Source organism: Salvelinus fontinalis, chromosome 1, assembly GCF_029448725.1.
Source record: "Salvelinus fontinalis isolate EN_2023a chromosome 1, ASM2944872v1, whole genome shotgun sequence".
In the NCBI taxonomy this organism is placed as follows: domain Eukaryota; kingdom Metazoa; phylum Chordata; class Actinopteri; order Salmoniformes; family Salmonidae; genus Salvelinus; species Salvelinus fontinalis.
This window is the reverse complement of record NC_074665.1, coordinates 37,936,157-37,953,168: the sequence shown is the minus strand read 5'-3', so window position 1 is coordinate 37,953,168 and position 17,012 is coordinate 37,936,157. Positions and strand designations below refer to the sequence as shown.

The window sequence follows — 17,012 nt, the reverse complement described above, 5'->3', positions numbered from 1 at the left end:
TCGCAAAGCAATCACTATTTTGCTTCCCCTGCCTACTATTTGGTGGAGAGGGTGTGTGGTACAAGTCTGGATTTAAAACATCTGTCTGAAAGGGTCTCTTTTCCAAGCTTAAAATGATAAACATTCACACTCAACACCATTGGCCAGAAAAGGTTGAATACATTGGCCATGCTGTCAAACCAGCATTACTTCTGCCGAGCTCCAAACAACTGGAAACTCGGAACTTGGACAACGCCTTAGTGCGTTCACAACAACTGGAAACTTGTAAAGAATCAAGCTCCAACTGGGAAAATACATTTTGGTCCAACTCGGAATTCCAAGTTGGGAACTCGGGGCCTCTTTCTAGAGCGCCGACCTGAAGATCACTGACATCATGATTTAACCTATTTTTGTTGTTGTTGAGTTCCCAGTTCTCTTGAAATCCCCATAAATCCAGAGAATGCCAAAATTTGATGACAAAGTTTGGCCTCAAGAAGTACCACCTTTTGTTCAAGTGAGCACAGCACATCGGTCCAAAAATATGTATTGTATGCTCCTGCATAAATTATGTAATATGCCAGGGAGATAAGTATAAAGTGTATGTTGTGTAGTAAGCTGTTAATAACCCTGTAGCTCACCCTAAGAGTTTGGTCCCTCTTCCCATCAGAACTACTGTTCTGACTTGGTGGTGCACATGTAGCCTAAAGCCTGTTTAAGGGAAATGTCATCATCAAATATTGTAAAAGCTTTCATTGTCTGCTTATATTCCCCTGTTATTTATCCTACGGTTCTAACTTGGTGTACAGGGAGAATACTGTAAGAACGCCCATGTTCTGAATTCAAAGTGCTTATCTCGCTCATTAATGTCTTAATCGAAATTACAGCTTACCTCATATCCGCTCCTCGTTCCCTTATGCCATAGTTTGTACACCTCAATTGTTAAATTGCTTATATAGGGCAATCTCATCCGTATCTTATTCATCATTTTAGGCAATTTTGGAATGATGCATTTCATTGTTTTGCTTACTTTGTGTATTATAATTAGCTCATGTGCTTTTCTTCACAAGGAGGGGATACTATATAATGTTGTTGGGTCTTTAACCATGTTTGCCAGTGACAGTCTCTTCCCATTCAAATTGTTTTTTCAAATAAATGTTCAGTAATAGACCCATCTAATTCCAGTTGATATTGCGAGGGATTGTTTTGTTTGCACAATGTGCTGTCTGTGCGTCGGTATATTGTCTATAAAAGTGGATCCCCGTGATTGTATTTTATCTCCTTTTTAGACCACATAGGCCTAATAAAATACTTCAAATGGTAGGCTAACCACATCCCCTCTCTCTCTCTCTGTAGTGACTTAAAGAAGAGTGAAGTTAACTTCAGCAAGATGTTGAGGCCTTATCTTAACTAATATCTATCTGAAATTCTGTCTCTGCCTATTGTGAAAGTGCTGAATGAATAGGCCTACCTTGTCGCAGTCTGTTTGCTTGCACTTGCTATTACTGAGAGCTAAGTGTTAAGAACAAACATTATGAATTTACTGAACATAAGTGTAATAATGTTTGTATGGTTCAAAAGTCAAAACTCATATCAGCATTCGTCATTTATGTAGAATGCTGTCTTATCGACTTACACAAATCCACAAGGAGTCAGTAGAAACCATCTTTGTTTTAGCAAGTCAGTTTACCGGTGTAGCGGTGGTGAGGATTCACTCCATGGTGCTAAAAGGAAAGCTCCGCTGTAGGGACAGCTTTATGTAGGCCCTAACAGTTTGTGGGCACCATTTGTCACCGTTACAGTGCAATTCATGTATTGTTTAGTGTTGTGTAGTGGCTTTGCTGGCATGCATAAAAAAAATTGGTTGAGTTTGCCCCACCAAGATTTATATGCTAAAACCGCCACTGGCTAGATGTGTTGTTTGGCAGTAACGATTGACAAGGGTTCGTCGCCATCAGATCGCAAGCATCATTGTGAAGGTCTTTCCTTAGATCTGGGTCGGAGCAAAGGCGGAAGTGGATGTTCTGTTTGAAACTGACTGCAAGAAAGGAAGAAAGAAAACGAGAGGTAAAGTTGTGGTGAAATCTAGTATAACCAAGCCTAGTTCAAACTTGTTTTTAGTCTAAGTGAGGGTTTTGGACTGGTGGAGTTACGTGATAGATTCGTTTGACTTCTCGATAAAACTCATGGATGTGTTGGATAACGTGGCGTCAGTGAGAGTTACAAGAAGTGGTCTTATTTCGTTTTTTTGTTTATTCGCGGAGCAGAAGAACCGTGCTTTGCGCCTGAAGATATTGGGTTTGGAATGTGTCGTGTATGGATCTTCAAAGCAGGGATGTATCTCTGGGGTGGTGCAGGAAGTGGATACAGATATACACTACATGACCAAAAGTATGTGGATATCTGCTTGTCGAACATCTCATTCAAAATCATGAGCATTAATATGGAGTTGGTCCCCCCCTTTGCTGCTATAACAGCCTTCACTCTTCTGGGAAGTGCTTTCCACTAGATGCTGGAACACTGCTGCGGGGACTTGCTTCCATTCAGCCACAAGATCATTAGTGAGGTCGGGCACTGATGTTGGGCAATTAGGCCTGGCTTGCAGTTAGCGTTCCAATTCATCCCAAATGTGTTCGATGGGGTTGAGGTCAGTGGTCTGTGCAAGCCAGTCAAGTTCTTCCACACCGATCTCGACAAACAATTCTTGAATGGATCTCACTTTGTGCACGGTGGCATTGTCATGCTGAAACAGGAAAGGGCCTTCTCCAAACTGTTGCCACAAAGTTGGAAGCACAGAATCGCATTTCAACTGAGGCAACATCATTTTTTACACGCACTCAGCGGTCCCGTTCTTTGAGCTTGTGTGGCCTACCACTTCGCGGCTGACTTGTTGGAAAGGTGGTGTCTTATGACGATGCTACATTGAAAGTCACAGAGCTCTTCAGTAAGGCTATTCTACTGCCAATGTTTGTCTATGGAGATTACATGACTTTGTGCTCGATTCTATATACCTGTCAGCAACGGGTGTGGCTGAAATAGTCGAATCCAATTTTTCAAAGGGGTGTCCACATACATTTGTATATATAGTGTACCTTTGGAAGTACCTGAGTTGGTTGGTGCACATCTACTGACCCGTATGGGGGATGGAGTGAAAAGGTTCACTCCATCCACACTGTTGTTCTTTGAAGTAGTCTACCTTCGGCTTTGTGAGATACTCAGTAAGAGCTTTCGTGCCCAAGCCCATCCAATGTGACGAATGACAAATATTTGGTAATGTGTCAAGTGATGCAGATGGGAAGAAAATAATATGCGAGCTGAGTTTAAATACTTAAATTGTCGTGCTGAACATGTGCCCGAATTCCTGGAGTGCCCTGTTGGGGTGAAGGAGACAAGTGGCAAGAATAAGGGCTGTCCAGCGTTTCTCCTGTCTGGAGGTGGTGAGCCACCAGTGAATGTTTCTCGCCAACCGACTGATCCTGACATATTGCATGTGAAAAAGGTGGACTTTGTATAATTTATTGCAGTGATCAAAAACTGCACAGCACAAGCAAAGAAATCTGAGAAAATTGACATTGTGAGTGCCTGCTGAATGACTCCGTGATTTCACAGCCGAGGCCCCTGAGCCTGTGTAGGGATGTGATTTGGGCTGGACTGTGACTGAAGGAGTGGGATTTGTTTTGATTAGTCTATTTTAGCATTTTGTATGATGTCGTCGCAATTGATTGTGTAGTTATTTTAACCCCCCCCCCCAAAAAAAAAATCTATTTTAATCACAGGTTGTAATGCAACAAAATAGGAAAAAAGGCAAGGGGGATGAATACTCTTGCGAGGCACTGTACAACTCCGACAGATACCAAACTTTGACACAGACAGGCGAGGAGCTCCAAGGACTAAACAGCCAACAAACTTAATGAAAGTGAGTCTAGCAAACGTTTGTGTACACTTCACTCAGAAGTTATAGATCAATGAAATGCAACAATACTGAATTCTTGAAGTGAAAAGTTGACATTGGTTTAGCGTAGGCTAAACGGTTTCATCGTCATACATTTCCTGTCGGTCGAGTAGGCCTATATTCTACGCTGCCAAACTAATGTTGCAATACATGGTAAGGGAATTAAATGCTTGTAATGATAGCTATTATTGTAAAATGATATGGAATGTAGATTCAACAGAAATGTAGTTTAAATACAAAGTTTAAACAAGTTTAACATGAACAAAGAGCTCTCAAATGGTGGGAGTTTGGAGAGCACATGGAGATAGGGCGTTGTCGCCACACAGAGGAATATAAGGAATATCTACTGTGCCTTCAGAAAGTATTCATACCCCTTGACTTATTCCACATTTTGTTATTGCTACTATATAGTATGCAAGGCCACCCTCCACGAGAGGGTTGTATGGAAATAAATGGCAGGTGTTCAAGCCTTGGTGACAAAATTAAAGAATTGTTCCTTTTCAGCGCTTTCTGGTGGACATTTTAATGTTCCTACAGAGGGTTTTCAAGCAGGGTAGTTCATTCTCTACTCTGAAGGTGCCTTCAGAAAGTATTTCTTCCCCCCTGACTTATTCCACATTTTGTTGCATTACAGCCTGAATTCAAAATGGATTAAAAAATATTTATTCTCACCCATCTACAGACAATACCCCATAATGACAAAGTGAAAACATGTTTTTAGACATTTTTGCAAATATTTTAAAACTTAAATACAGAAATATCTCAGAGTCAATACTTTGTATAAGCACCTTTGGCAGTGATTACAGCTGCGAGTCTTTCTGGGTAAGTCTCTAGGATTTTGCCTGTGCTTAGCCTCCATTCTGTTTCTTTTTTATCCTAAAAACCTGCAGTCCTTACGATTACAAGCATACCAATAACATGATGCAGCAATCACTATGCTTGAAAATATGGAGAGTGGTACTCAGTAATGTGTTGTATTGGATTTTCCCCGAACATAACACTTTCTATTCAGGACAAAAGGTTGCTTTGTCACATTTTTTGCAGTATTACTTTAGTTCCTTATGCAAACAGGATGCATGTTTTGGTAAATTTGTATTCCATACAGGATTCCTCCTTTTCACTCTGTCAATTAGGTTAGTAGTATTGTGGAGTAGCTACAATGTTGTTGATCCATCCTCAGGTTTCTCCTATCACAGCCATTAAACTCTAACGGTTTTAAAGTCACCTCATGGTGAAATCCCTGAGCGGTTTCTTTCCTCTCCGTCAACTGAGTTAGGAAGGATGCCTGTATTTTTGTAGTGACTGGGTGTATTGATACACCATCCAAAGTTTAGTTAATAACTTCAACATGCTGAAAAGGATATTCAATGTCTTCTATTATAATTTTTACCCATCTACCAATAGGTGCCCTTATATGCAAGGCATTCCAAAACCTCCCTGGTTTTTGTGGTTGAGTCTGTTTGAAATTCACTGCTCGACTGAGGGACCTTACAGAGAATTGTATATGTGGAGTACATAGATGAGGTAGTCATTCAAAAATGATGTTAAACACTTTTATCCATGCAACTTATTATGTGACTGGTTAAGAACATTTTTACTCCTGAACTTAGTTAGGCTTGCCATAACAAAGGGGTTGAATACTTATTGACTCAAGACATTTCAGCCTTAGATTTTTTTATTCATTTGTAAACATATAGAAAAACATAATTGCACTTTGACATTGTGGGGTATTGGGTATAGGCCAGTGACTAAAAATCTAAATGTAATCAATTTTAAATTCAGCCTGTAACACAACAAAATGTTGAAAAGTGAAGGGGTGGGAATAATTTCTGAATGCATGGCAACTATATCAGTGTGTCATGTGGGAATTGATGGTCCCACACCAAGGGTTTTTAAAAGGTACGCGCTGTCTCAGGGCAGTTTCTATACCTATTCCGCCCACTTGGGATTAGGTTTTGGATGTGCTGTGTGAGGCCCCCTTTTGAACCGATGGACTATGCGCATCTGAAGATCCTCTCCTACAAGACCGCCCTGCTTTGGTCTCAGCTAAACACATTGGAGATCTCCAGCCGTTATCCATTCACCCCTCCTGTATGAAGTTCGCCCATGGCAACTCTAAGGTGATGTTGCGTCCTAAGGTTATGACTATGTCCTACAGGTCAATTGCTTTTGAGATTTTCCATTTTTGCTTCCTCCGTTTGCTTTTGTGGAGCAGCGGAGGTTACATGCCCTGTGTACGAGTGTAACGCATGTACATTGAGTGGACCAGGGGTTTCCATTGGTGTGACATACTTTCCCACTAAGCATTTACCGACAGCAACGTTTTTTGGGGGCCTGTGAGGATCGGCCTACATTTCTTGGGACCAAATACGAACCTATCATAGATGTCTATGTTTGGTTTAGATTTGTCTGGTCTGGACCGGCCTATATTCCAACGTCCACAGATGTCCGGAATTAAACTATACTGTAGTGTACTGTAGTCTATTCTATTAAATAAACTCTACTGTCCTGTACCGTAACATACCATATCGTACTCTACTGTACTAAACTGTGCCTTACCTGTGATGTTCAAACTTGTGAAACAGCCTAGACATCTATGATTCGTTCTAATCCAGAGCGATTTACAGTCAGTGCATTCAACTAAGGTAGATAAACAACAACATATCACAGCCATAGAAACCCCCAAAATATTCTGTAACCGTTACTGAAAATGTTATTGGAGTGGTCTGTTAGTTTATTCTGTAGGTTGGACTACTTTGAACATAATTTCTGCCAGTTTTAGAGTTTTTGAAAAAGCTAACATGAGACAGATGGGAGCAATAATAAATATTCTATTGGACTCTTCAGTTGGCTCCTCTTTCCTATATTAAGAGGCTTGAACAAGAGCAGTACTGAATTGAAGGAATTAATCCATATCTCGGGTTTATCACCTTTGGAAGGCGGGGCTTGGTGTTCATTGGCCGTGTCAGGCGTGATTCTAATGTTCTTCAGTAGAGGGCCCTTGCATGCAAATTCCCCATAGCTGTGTTGTACCTCATTTCCCGCCTTCAGAGAACAGTAGTTACAGTCATAAATGTACATTTTCACTCTAGAAAATTAGCATTTTCTTAAAACACACACACACTGAGTGTGTACTATGTGTGTGTATGTTGCAGTGTGGAGCAGGCAATGTTGTGGAGTGTGGGTTTCGGTGGCAGGATGACGGTGGCCAAGATTCTCCTATCCTTCTTCATCCTAAACTCCTTTTGTGAAGGTGAGTCCCAACTACTTACTATTTACTCTCAATGTTATCCCTCTCTCATTCACTCTCTCATATCCTTCCATCCAATCACATTCCACTCCTACATTTCCTTTGTTCTCCTCCCTCTCCTCTTATTTTATACTTAAACTCTTCTCTGAACCCAAATGTTCCTCTCTTATAATTATTTTTGTTTTGTTTTACATATCTATCAATCGCTAATCTCTTTAGTCTAGCTTTCTTCATCTACACCTGATGATCCATCTTGAATAATTTGTCTGCCTGGACTTTAACAAAGCAAATTTGAGGAAAACGCTACCGAAGTTCTAACAACACATTGTCTCGAGAAGTTGCGCTTCAACAACTCTCGCTAGTTTGAAGAATCTCAAATATAAAATACATTTGGATTTGTTTAACACTTCTTTGGTTACTACATGATTCCATATGTGTTATTTCATAGTGTTGATGTCTTCACTATATTTCTACAATGTAGAGAATAGTTAAAATAAAGAAAAACCCTTGAATGAGTAGGTGTGTCCAAACTTCTGACTGATACTGTAGGTAGAAGTCATTCAAATCAAATCAAATCACATGGTTAGCAGATGTTATCGTGAGGGTAGCGAAATGTTTGTGCTTCTTGTTCCGACATTGCAGTAATATCTAACAAGTAATCAAACAATTCCACAACAACTACCTAATACACACACATCTAAAGGGATGAAATAACAATATGTACAGTTGAAGTCGGAAGTTTACATACACTTAGGCTGGAGTCAAATAAACTTGTTTTTCAACCACTGCACAAATGTCTTGTTAACAAACTATAGTTTTGGCAAGTCGGTTAGGACATCTACTTTGTGCATGACACAAGTCATTTCTCCAACAATTGTTTACAGACAGATTATTTCACTTATAATTTACTATATCACAATTCCAGTGGGTCAGAAGTTTACATACACTACGTTGGCTGTGCCTTTAAACAGCTTGGAAAATATCAGAAATGGCTTTAGAAGCTTCTGATAGGCCAAGTTACATAATTTGAGTCAATTGGAGGTGTACCTGTGGATGTATTTGAAGGCCTACCTTCAAACTCAGTGCCTCTTTGCTTGACATCATAGGAAAATCAAAAGAAATCAGCCAAGACCTCAGAAAAATAATTGTAGACCTCCACAAGTCTGGTTCATCCTTGGGAGCAATTTCCAAACCTCTGAAGGTACCACGTTCATCTGTACAAACAATAGTATGCAAGTATAAAAACCATGGCACCACGCAGCTGTCTTACCGCTCAGGAAGGCTGCGTTCTGTCTCCTAGAGATGAATGTACTTTGGTGCGAAAAGTGCAACTCAAGCCCAGAACAACAGGAAAGAACCTTGTGAAGACGCTGGAGGAAACAGGTAAAACATTATCTATATCCACAGTAAAACAAGTCCTATATCGACATATCCTGAAAGGCCGCTCAGCAAGGAAGAAGCCACTGCTCCAAAACAGCCATAAAAAAGCCAGACTACGATTTTCAACTGCACATGGGGACAAAGATCGTACTTTTTGGAGAAATGTCCTCTGGTCTGATGAAACAAAAATAGAACTGTTTGGCCATAATGACCATCGTTATGTTTGTTGGAAAAAGGGGGAAGCTTGCAAGCCAAAGAACACCATCCCAACCGTGAACCACTGGGTTGGCAGCATCATGTTGTGGGGGTGTGTTGCTGCAGGAGGGACTGTTGCGCTTCACAAAATAGATTGCATCATGAGGAAGGGAAATGATGTGGATATTTTGAAGCAACATCTCAAGACATCAGTCAGGAAGTTAAAGCTTGGTCGCAAATGGACAATGACCCCAAGCATACTTCCAAAGTTGTGGCAAAATGGCTTAAGGACGACAAAGTCAAGTTATTGGAGTGGCCATCACAAAGCCTTGACCTCAATCCTATTGAAAATTTGTGGGCAGAACTGAAAACGCGTGTGCGAGCAAGGAGGCCTACAAACCTGACTCAGTTACACCAGTTCTGTCAGGAGCAATGGGCCAAAATTCACCCAACTTATTGTGGGAAGCTTGTGGAAGGCTACCCAAAATGTTTGACCCAAGTTAAACAATTTAAAGGCAATGCTACCAAATACCAATTGATTGTAGGTAAACTTATGACCCACCGGGAATGTGATGAAAGAAATAAAAGCTGAAATAAAGCATTCTCTCTATTATTCTGACATTTCACATACTTAAAATAAAGTGGTGATCCTAACTGACCTAAGACAGGGACGTTTTGCTTGGATTAAATGTCAGGAATTGTGATAAAATGAGTTTATATGTTTTTGGCTAAGGTGTATGTAAATTTCCGACTTCAACTGTACATATAAATATATAGATGAGCGATGGCCGAGCGGCATAGGAAATGTGTAATTGATGGTATAAGATACAGTATATACATATGAGATGAGTAATGTAAGATATTTAATCATTGTTAAAGTGTCAGTATTTAACCGGACTATTGATCCATTTATTAAAGTGGTCAATGATTTGAGTCTGTATGTAGGCAGCAGCCTCTCTGAGTTATTGATTGCTGTTTAACAGTCTGATAGCCTTTAGATAGAAGCTGTTTTTCAGTCCCTCGGTCCCAGCTTTGATGCACCTGTACAAACCTCGTCTTCCAGGCGGTGATACAGCCCAACAGGATGCTCTCAATTGTGGATCTGTAAATGTTGGTCAGGTTTTTAGGTGACAAAACAAATTTCTTCAGCATCCTGAGGTTGAAGAGGAGCTGTTGCACCTTCTTCACCACACTGTCTGTGTGGGTGGACCATTTTAAGTTTGTCTGTGATGTGCACAGCGAATAACTTGAAACTTTCTACCTTCTCCACTACTGTCCCGTCGATGTTGTGTAAATGCGGTGGTTCGCGCTTTCAGTTTTGCACGAAAGCCGCCATCTATTCACGGTTTCTGCACTTCCTTATAAACTCATTCACAGAGTCAGCGTATAAATCGATGTTAATCTCGGAAGCTGCCTGGAACATTTACCAGTCCGTGTGATCAAAACAATCTTGAAGCGTGGATTCCGATTGGTTAGACCAGCGTTGAATGGTTCTAGTCACAGGTACATCCTGTTTGAGTTTCTGCCTATAGGACGGTAGGAGCAAAATGGAGTCATGGTCGGATTTGCCAAAGGGAGGGTGGGGGAGGGTCTTGTATGCATCGCAGAGTTAGAGTAGCGGCCAGTGTATTGTCCGCACGAGTGCCGCAATCGATTTGTAATTTGCTTTGTTAAAATCATAGATGTACGCAAGCACGCACATGCACATATCCGTATTCCTGCAGTGTATGCCTATGCGTCCAGGTACTTAAACATGTATTATTTCACATTTCTCACACCTGTATAGGGATATCATAAGACCCTATAGTGCCTAACCTAATCCCTCTTTTTCTCTCCTCTTCCAAAGCCTCCAACCAGCCACCACGCTTCCAGAACTACTTTTTCCACTCCTATCTTCTCATCTACGAGAACACACCAGTCGGTGAGTCTTAGTGTTTGTGACCATATTTGATTTGTGTGTCAATTCAGCAGACAGTCCAGTTTTCATTTGTGATTTACAGAGATATGGAGGACCAGAGCGATATAGAACATTAAAGAATCACTGGTTCAGGTGTGATTTCCCCCTTTTAGGGAAATAAAAGGAAATAAAATATGTGACAAAGACATGAAGAGATTATTTGAAGTGAGGAGTGTCTGAGGAATGACAGTTTTTACACCGTGTAAAATATCACGGTATCAGTGTGGGGCAGTTTTGATGTCAATATAATATTGTTGTTGAGATAAGTATTTACGTTACATTGAATATTGATTATTTCACGGATTTTTGTATGGTTTGGATGTCAGTTTTATGGTCAGAATTATTATTAGAGTTGATGTTAAAAGCTTCAATGCAACCGTTTTTATCTCAATATCGAATTATTTCTGGGTAACAATTAAGTATCTTGCTGTGATTGTTTTCAATGAAAATGGTCAAAAACAAACAAAAATAGCAATTTCTCAAGCAGGACTTTCTGAGAGAGGTCTGAGTGGGGAGGGGAAAACTGAAAACGAGTTGTTATTGGCAGAGGTTTGGAACACTTTTTCTTATTGGTGTCACGGCTGTTGAAAGGAGGGGACCAAGGTGCAGCGTGGTGAGTGTACATTTGATTTTATTTGGGAAAAAGACGCAGAACAAAAACAATTAACACTACAGAAACAAACCGTGAAGCTCAAAGGCTATGTGCCCTAAACAAAGTCATCTTCCCACAAAGACAGGTGGAAAAAAGGGATACCTAAGTATGGTTCTCAATCAGAGACAACGATAGACAGCTGCCTCTGATTGAGAACCACACCCGACCAAACACAAAGAAATACACAACATAGAATACCCACCCCAACTCACGCCCTGACCAAACCAAAATAGAGACATAAAAATGATCTCTAAGGTCAGGGCGTGACAATTGGCACCAGGCAGGCCAAAACTCCATCCCACAAAAACGAATAATGTTAGCCAGCGAGAACTACAAAAGTTTTGCTACTTTTCTCAACAACATTGATGGCCTGAATTTAGCAGGTCGCTATCGACAGATCATTTGGAAAAAGTGATGGGCTAGTTTCTGCACATGCCACAGTCAGTGTGAACCAGAGTGACTTGACACAGCGCTAGCCAAACAAGATGTAGCTACAAACAAAACTTAGTTAAGTTTGCCGTGAAGCGTTCATTCATGTATACGGGTAAAAGTCTAGCTATATTTTCAGATATCATACGTTCCTAATTTTGTCAGAAAGTAATTTTCATTGCAAGTTAAAGCGTACTGTTTGCTGCCTCGCTAGCGAACATTACATTTATAATCTGTGTGGTAATATTATTAGAATCAGAAAATATTTGCATTGCTGGTTAAAAATTCTTATGGCTTGGGGGCAGTATTTTGACGTCTGGATGAGAAGCGTGCCCAAAGTAAACTGCCTGTTACTCTGGCCCAGAAGCTAGGATATGCTTGTAATTGGTAGATTTGGATAGAAACACAGTTTCCGGAACTGTTAAAATAATGTCTGTGAGTATAACAGAACTGATATGGCAGGTGAAAACATGAGGAAAATCCATCCAGGAAGTGGGATTTTTTTTGATGTGGGTATTTTCAATTGAATGCCTTTAGAGTATCTAATGGGTTAGCACCCAGATTGCAGTTCCTATCCACTAGATGTCAAAAGTCTTTAGACATTGTTTCAGGCTTGTTTTCAGCTGGTTTTGCGTGTGACCGAGTGCGCTCCCTTCGTTGTTTTTCCTTTCTATTGACTATGCTATTGTCCGGTTGAAATATTATCGATTATTTAGACAATTGACATCCTGAGGATTAATTATAAACATCGTTTGACATGTTTCAACAAACTTTACCGGTACTATTAGGATGTATTCATCTGCATGTTTTGACCGCCTTTGAGCCAGTGGATAACCGGAGTTTTTGGGATATAAAAAGGGACTTTATAGAACAAAACAAACATGTATTGTGTAGCTGGGACTCTTGTGACTGCAACCCTACCTTATCTTCAAAGGTAAGTGATACATTTTCTCGCTATTTCTGACTATTGTAATTTCTTTACTTGGTTGTAAAATGTTTGTATCCTTTTGTAAGCGTGGCGCTGTCCTCAGATAATCGCATGGTATGCTTTCGCCGTAAAGCCTTTTTGAAATCTGACAAAGCGGCTGGATTAACAAGAAGTTCATCTTTAAGCCGATGTGTAACACTTGTATTTTTTATGAATGTTTATTATGACTATTTCTGTATTTTGAATTTGGCGCTCTGCAATTTCACCGGATGTTGTCGAGGTGGGTCTCTAGCGGGACGCCTGCGCCAGAAATGTTAAAGCCAAATGTTAGCTAGCTAACATTGAACGTATAGTTGGTTAGCTCTTCAGCTATAATAGCTTGCGAAATAGCTTCCTATTTTGTTGCCTTACAACCTGGAATTAAAATAGATTTTTTGAGGGGTTTATATCATTTGATTTACACAACAAGCCTACAACTTTGAAGATACAAAATTTTTTTATTGTGAGACAAACAAGGATTATAACAAAAAACAGAATTCGAGCGTGCATAACTATTCACCCCTTCAAAGTCAATACTTTGTAGAGCCACCTTTTGCAGCAAATACAGCTGCAAGTGTTCTTGGGGTATGTCTCTATCAGCTTGGCACATCTAGCCACTGGGATTTTTGCCCAGTCTTCAAGGCAAAACTGCTTCAGCTCCTTCAAGTTGGATGGGTTCCGCTTGTGTACAGCATTCTTTAAGTCATACCACAGATTCTCAATTGGATTGAGGTCTGGGCTTTGACGAGGCCATTCCAAGACATTTAAATGTTTCCCCTTATATCACTCGAGTGTTGCTTTAGCAGTATGCTTAGGGTTATTGGCCTGCTGGAAGGTGAACCTCCGTCCCAGTGTCAAATCTCTGGAAGACTGAAACCGGTTTCCCTCAAAAATGCCCCTGTATTTAGCGCCATCCATCATTCCTTAAATTCTGACCAGTATCCCAGTTGCTGCCGATGGAAAAACATCCCCACAGCATGATGCTGCCACCACCATGCTTCACTGTTGGGATGCTGTTCTCGGGGTGATGGGAGGTGTTGTGTTTGCGCCAGACATAGCCTTTTCCTTGATGGCCAAAAAGCTCAATTTTATGAAAGAATAAACACTAATGTATCTTGATTAAATACGTTTTCAACCCCCTGAGTCAATACATCACCTTTGGCAGTGATTACAGATATGAATATTTCTGATGTTTTAGAGCTTTTCGCACCTGGATTGTACAATTATTCTTTAACAAATTCTTCAAGCTCTGTCAAGTTGATTGTTGATCATTGCTAGACAGCCATTTGAAGTCTTGCTTTAGATTTTCAAGCCAATACTGTAACTAGGCCACTCAGGAACATTCAACATTGCTTGGTAAGCAACTCCAGTGTATATTTGGTCTTGTGTTTTAGGTTATTGTCTTGCTGAATGGGGAATTTGTCTCCCAGTGTCTGTTGGAAAGCAGATTGAACCAGGTTTTCCTCAAGGATTTTGCCTGTGCTTAGCTCTATTCCATTTCTTTCTTATTTTTTTCCTTTTTTGTGGTACTTTTTACCCCTTTTCTCTCCAATGTTGTGATATCCAATTGGTAGTTACAGTCTTGACCCATCACTGAACTCTGGGGTGGTTAATTTCTGTATTATCAAATGAGGAGAGACAAACTTAAGTCAGACTTATACTTAAACTAAATCTTTAATAGTGAGAGCTTAGCAATAGTGATGGCTTGTCGACGAATCACTGTCTCTTTCATGGTTCGTTGAGAGCCACAGCACAAAGGCTACTGAGATCTTTTATAGCAAAGATCCACCCCCTAGTCGACATAACAGGTGTTTTGAACGGGTCACAAGCTGAGACTTTTTAAATGAGAAAGGAGTATCCCGTAGCCAGATTATCGTTTAGTTTGGCCCCTAAAACGAGGTTCCAATCTCGTTCCTGGTACTTCATAGCACACAAACACCAACTCATCCAATGGCATAAATAAATTGTCAACTCCAGAAACTCCCATTTCAAGTAAAACCCCTTCTTGACCCCACTCCTGGACAAGCTCACTGAGGGGAGTGAGCCTCTAGGTCATACACTATCCCAGGATACGTGCATCATCAGAGATGACATACAATGGTTCCAGACATTACCACACACATCCCCAAATGCCAAAGGAGGGAGTGACTGGCGCACAGACATTGTGGAGACAAGTAATTGGTTCCCCATTAACCACGCCATCCCTTCACATGGTTTATGAATAGGTAAAGACACATTCACATACCCTTTCTGATATTCTACATAGCACCAGGGACATGTGAAAGACAACTTTGACCTCTCCCTTCTCTGGGCCCCAGGTGACTGAGCCCCAGCTGAAGGAAGAAGTGCAACCGCCAACACCAAAGTCCGGAGTAATACATTCTAATAACAAGTATATCACATAAGCATATTATTCAGATAAGACATCTTAATGATCTATGTTACCCAACTAATTCTGATTCTTCCGCCACAACTCCCGTAAGGACTTGGGAGAGGTGAAGGTCGAGAGACATGCGTCCTCCAAAACACGACCCCACCAAGCCACACTGCTCGCTTAGCCCGGAAGCCAGCCGCACCAATGTGTCGGAGGAAACACCGTCCAGCTGGCGACCGAAGTCAGCGTACATGCACTCGGCAACCACAAGGAGTCACTAGAGCGCAATGGGACAAGGACATACTAGTCGGCCAAAGCCTCCAATAACCCAGAAACGCTGGGCCAATTGTGTGCCTCCTCATGGGTCTCCCAGGATCGAACCCGGATCTGTAGTGACTCCTCTAGCACTGTGATGTAGTGCCTTAGACCACTGCGCCACTCGGGAGGCCCCTTTCAGTTTCTTTTTATTCTAAAAAACTCCCTAGTCCTTGCCAAAGACAAGCATACCCATAATATGATGCAGCCACCACCATGCTTGAAAATATGAAGAGTGGTACTCACTCAGTGATGTGTTGTGTTGGATTTGCCACAAACATACAGTAACGCTTTGTATTTTGGACAAAGTTTTTTTTTCTTTGCACCATTTTTTGCAGTTTTCACTCTGTCAATTAGTTTACTTTTCTGGAGTAACTACAATGTTATTGATCCATCCTCAGGCTTCTCCAGCCATCACAGCCATTAAACTCTGTAACTGTTTTAAAGCCACCATGGGGATATCCTTGAGTGGTTTCCTTCCTCTCTGGCAACTGAGTTAGGAAGGACGCCTGTATCTTTGTAGTGACTGGGTGTATTGATACACCATCCAAAGTGTAATTAGTAACTAGTTGAATCTCACTGCTCGACTGAGGGACCTTACAGATAATTGCATGTGTTGGGTACAGAGATGAGGTAGTCATTCAAAAATCACGTTTAACACTGTTATTGCACACAAGTGGCGGTCAGTGCCTTTTCAAATGAGGGATGACCATTTTTTTTCATGAGCATGGACTTATTGGATGACTGTCATTCATATTCCATTCACCCAGTTAAATGTAACAGTGATAGGTTTAGGCTACTACATGATACTAGAATTTTCCCTATTCCCATAATGAGGTTTCTACAACCTAGCCTATGAATGAAATTTTACAACGTAGGTGCACAGAGGTCGAGAGACAAATTAGATGTGACAGAGAGTGACACATTGACAGACAGTGACATTCAATACCGCCTTGCACACTCTTGCCTGCATCTAGCTGACATTGGGTGTAATCATTAGTCCAACAGTTGCAAATGAGAATTTCTATTGGACAAATTCAGATATGTTTATCCCCGTTTTGTTTCGTTTGCTTCTGTTTAACTTCTTTGGGGTAGGGGGCAGTATTTTCAAGTCCGGATGAAAAGCGTGCCCAGAGTAAACTGCCTGCTACTCAGGCCCAGATGCTAGGATATGCATATTATGAGTAGATTTGAATAGAAAACACTCTGAAGTTTCTAAAACTGTTTGAATGATGTCTGTGAGTATAACAGAACTCATATGGCAGGCAAAAACCTGAGAAAAAATCCAACCAGGGAGTGGGATATCTGAGGTTTTTAGTTTTTCAACTCTTTGCTTATCCAAGTTACAGTGGAAATGGGGTCATGTTGCACTTCCTAAGGCTTCCACTAGATGCCAACAGTCTTTAGAACCTTGTTTGATGCTTCTACTGTGAAGTGGGGGCGAATGAGTGAGGATTGAGTAAGGTCTGCCATGAGCTGACCATGCGCGTTCAGTTCCATTGCATTTCTGAAGACAAAGGAATTCTCCGGTTGGAACATTATTGAAGATTTATGTTAAAAACATC

General features: G+C 40.9%; 1 protein-coding gene across 2 annotated transcripts in view; it reads left to right on the top strand.

Annotated features, from left to right (window-relative positions):
• Nucleotides 1-17,012, top strand: part of LOC129853969 (cadherin-23-like) — a 565,813-nt gene that overhangs the window by 39,938 nt on the left and 508,863 nt on the right. For both annotated transcript variants that reach the window (XM_055920546.1, XM_055920536.1), the window contains exons 2-3: nucleotides 7,084-7,181; nucleotides 10,600-10,674. In XM_055920546.1, the coding sequence (XP_055776521.1) occupies nucleotides 7,097-7,181; nucleotides 10,600-10,674 (160 nt within the window). In that variant the 5' untranslated portion in view covers nucleotides 7,084-7,096. The remainder of the gene's footprint in view (nucleotides 1-7,083; nucleotides 7,182-10,599; nucleotides 10,675-17,012) is intronic.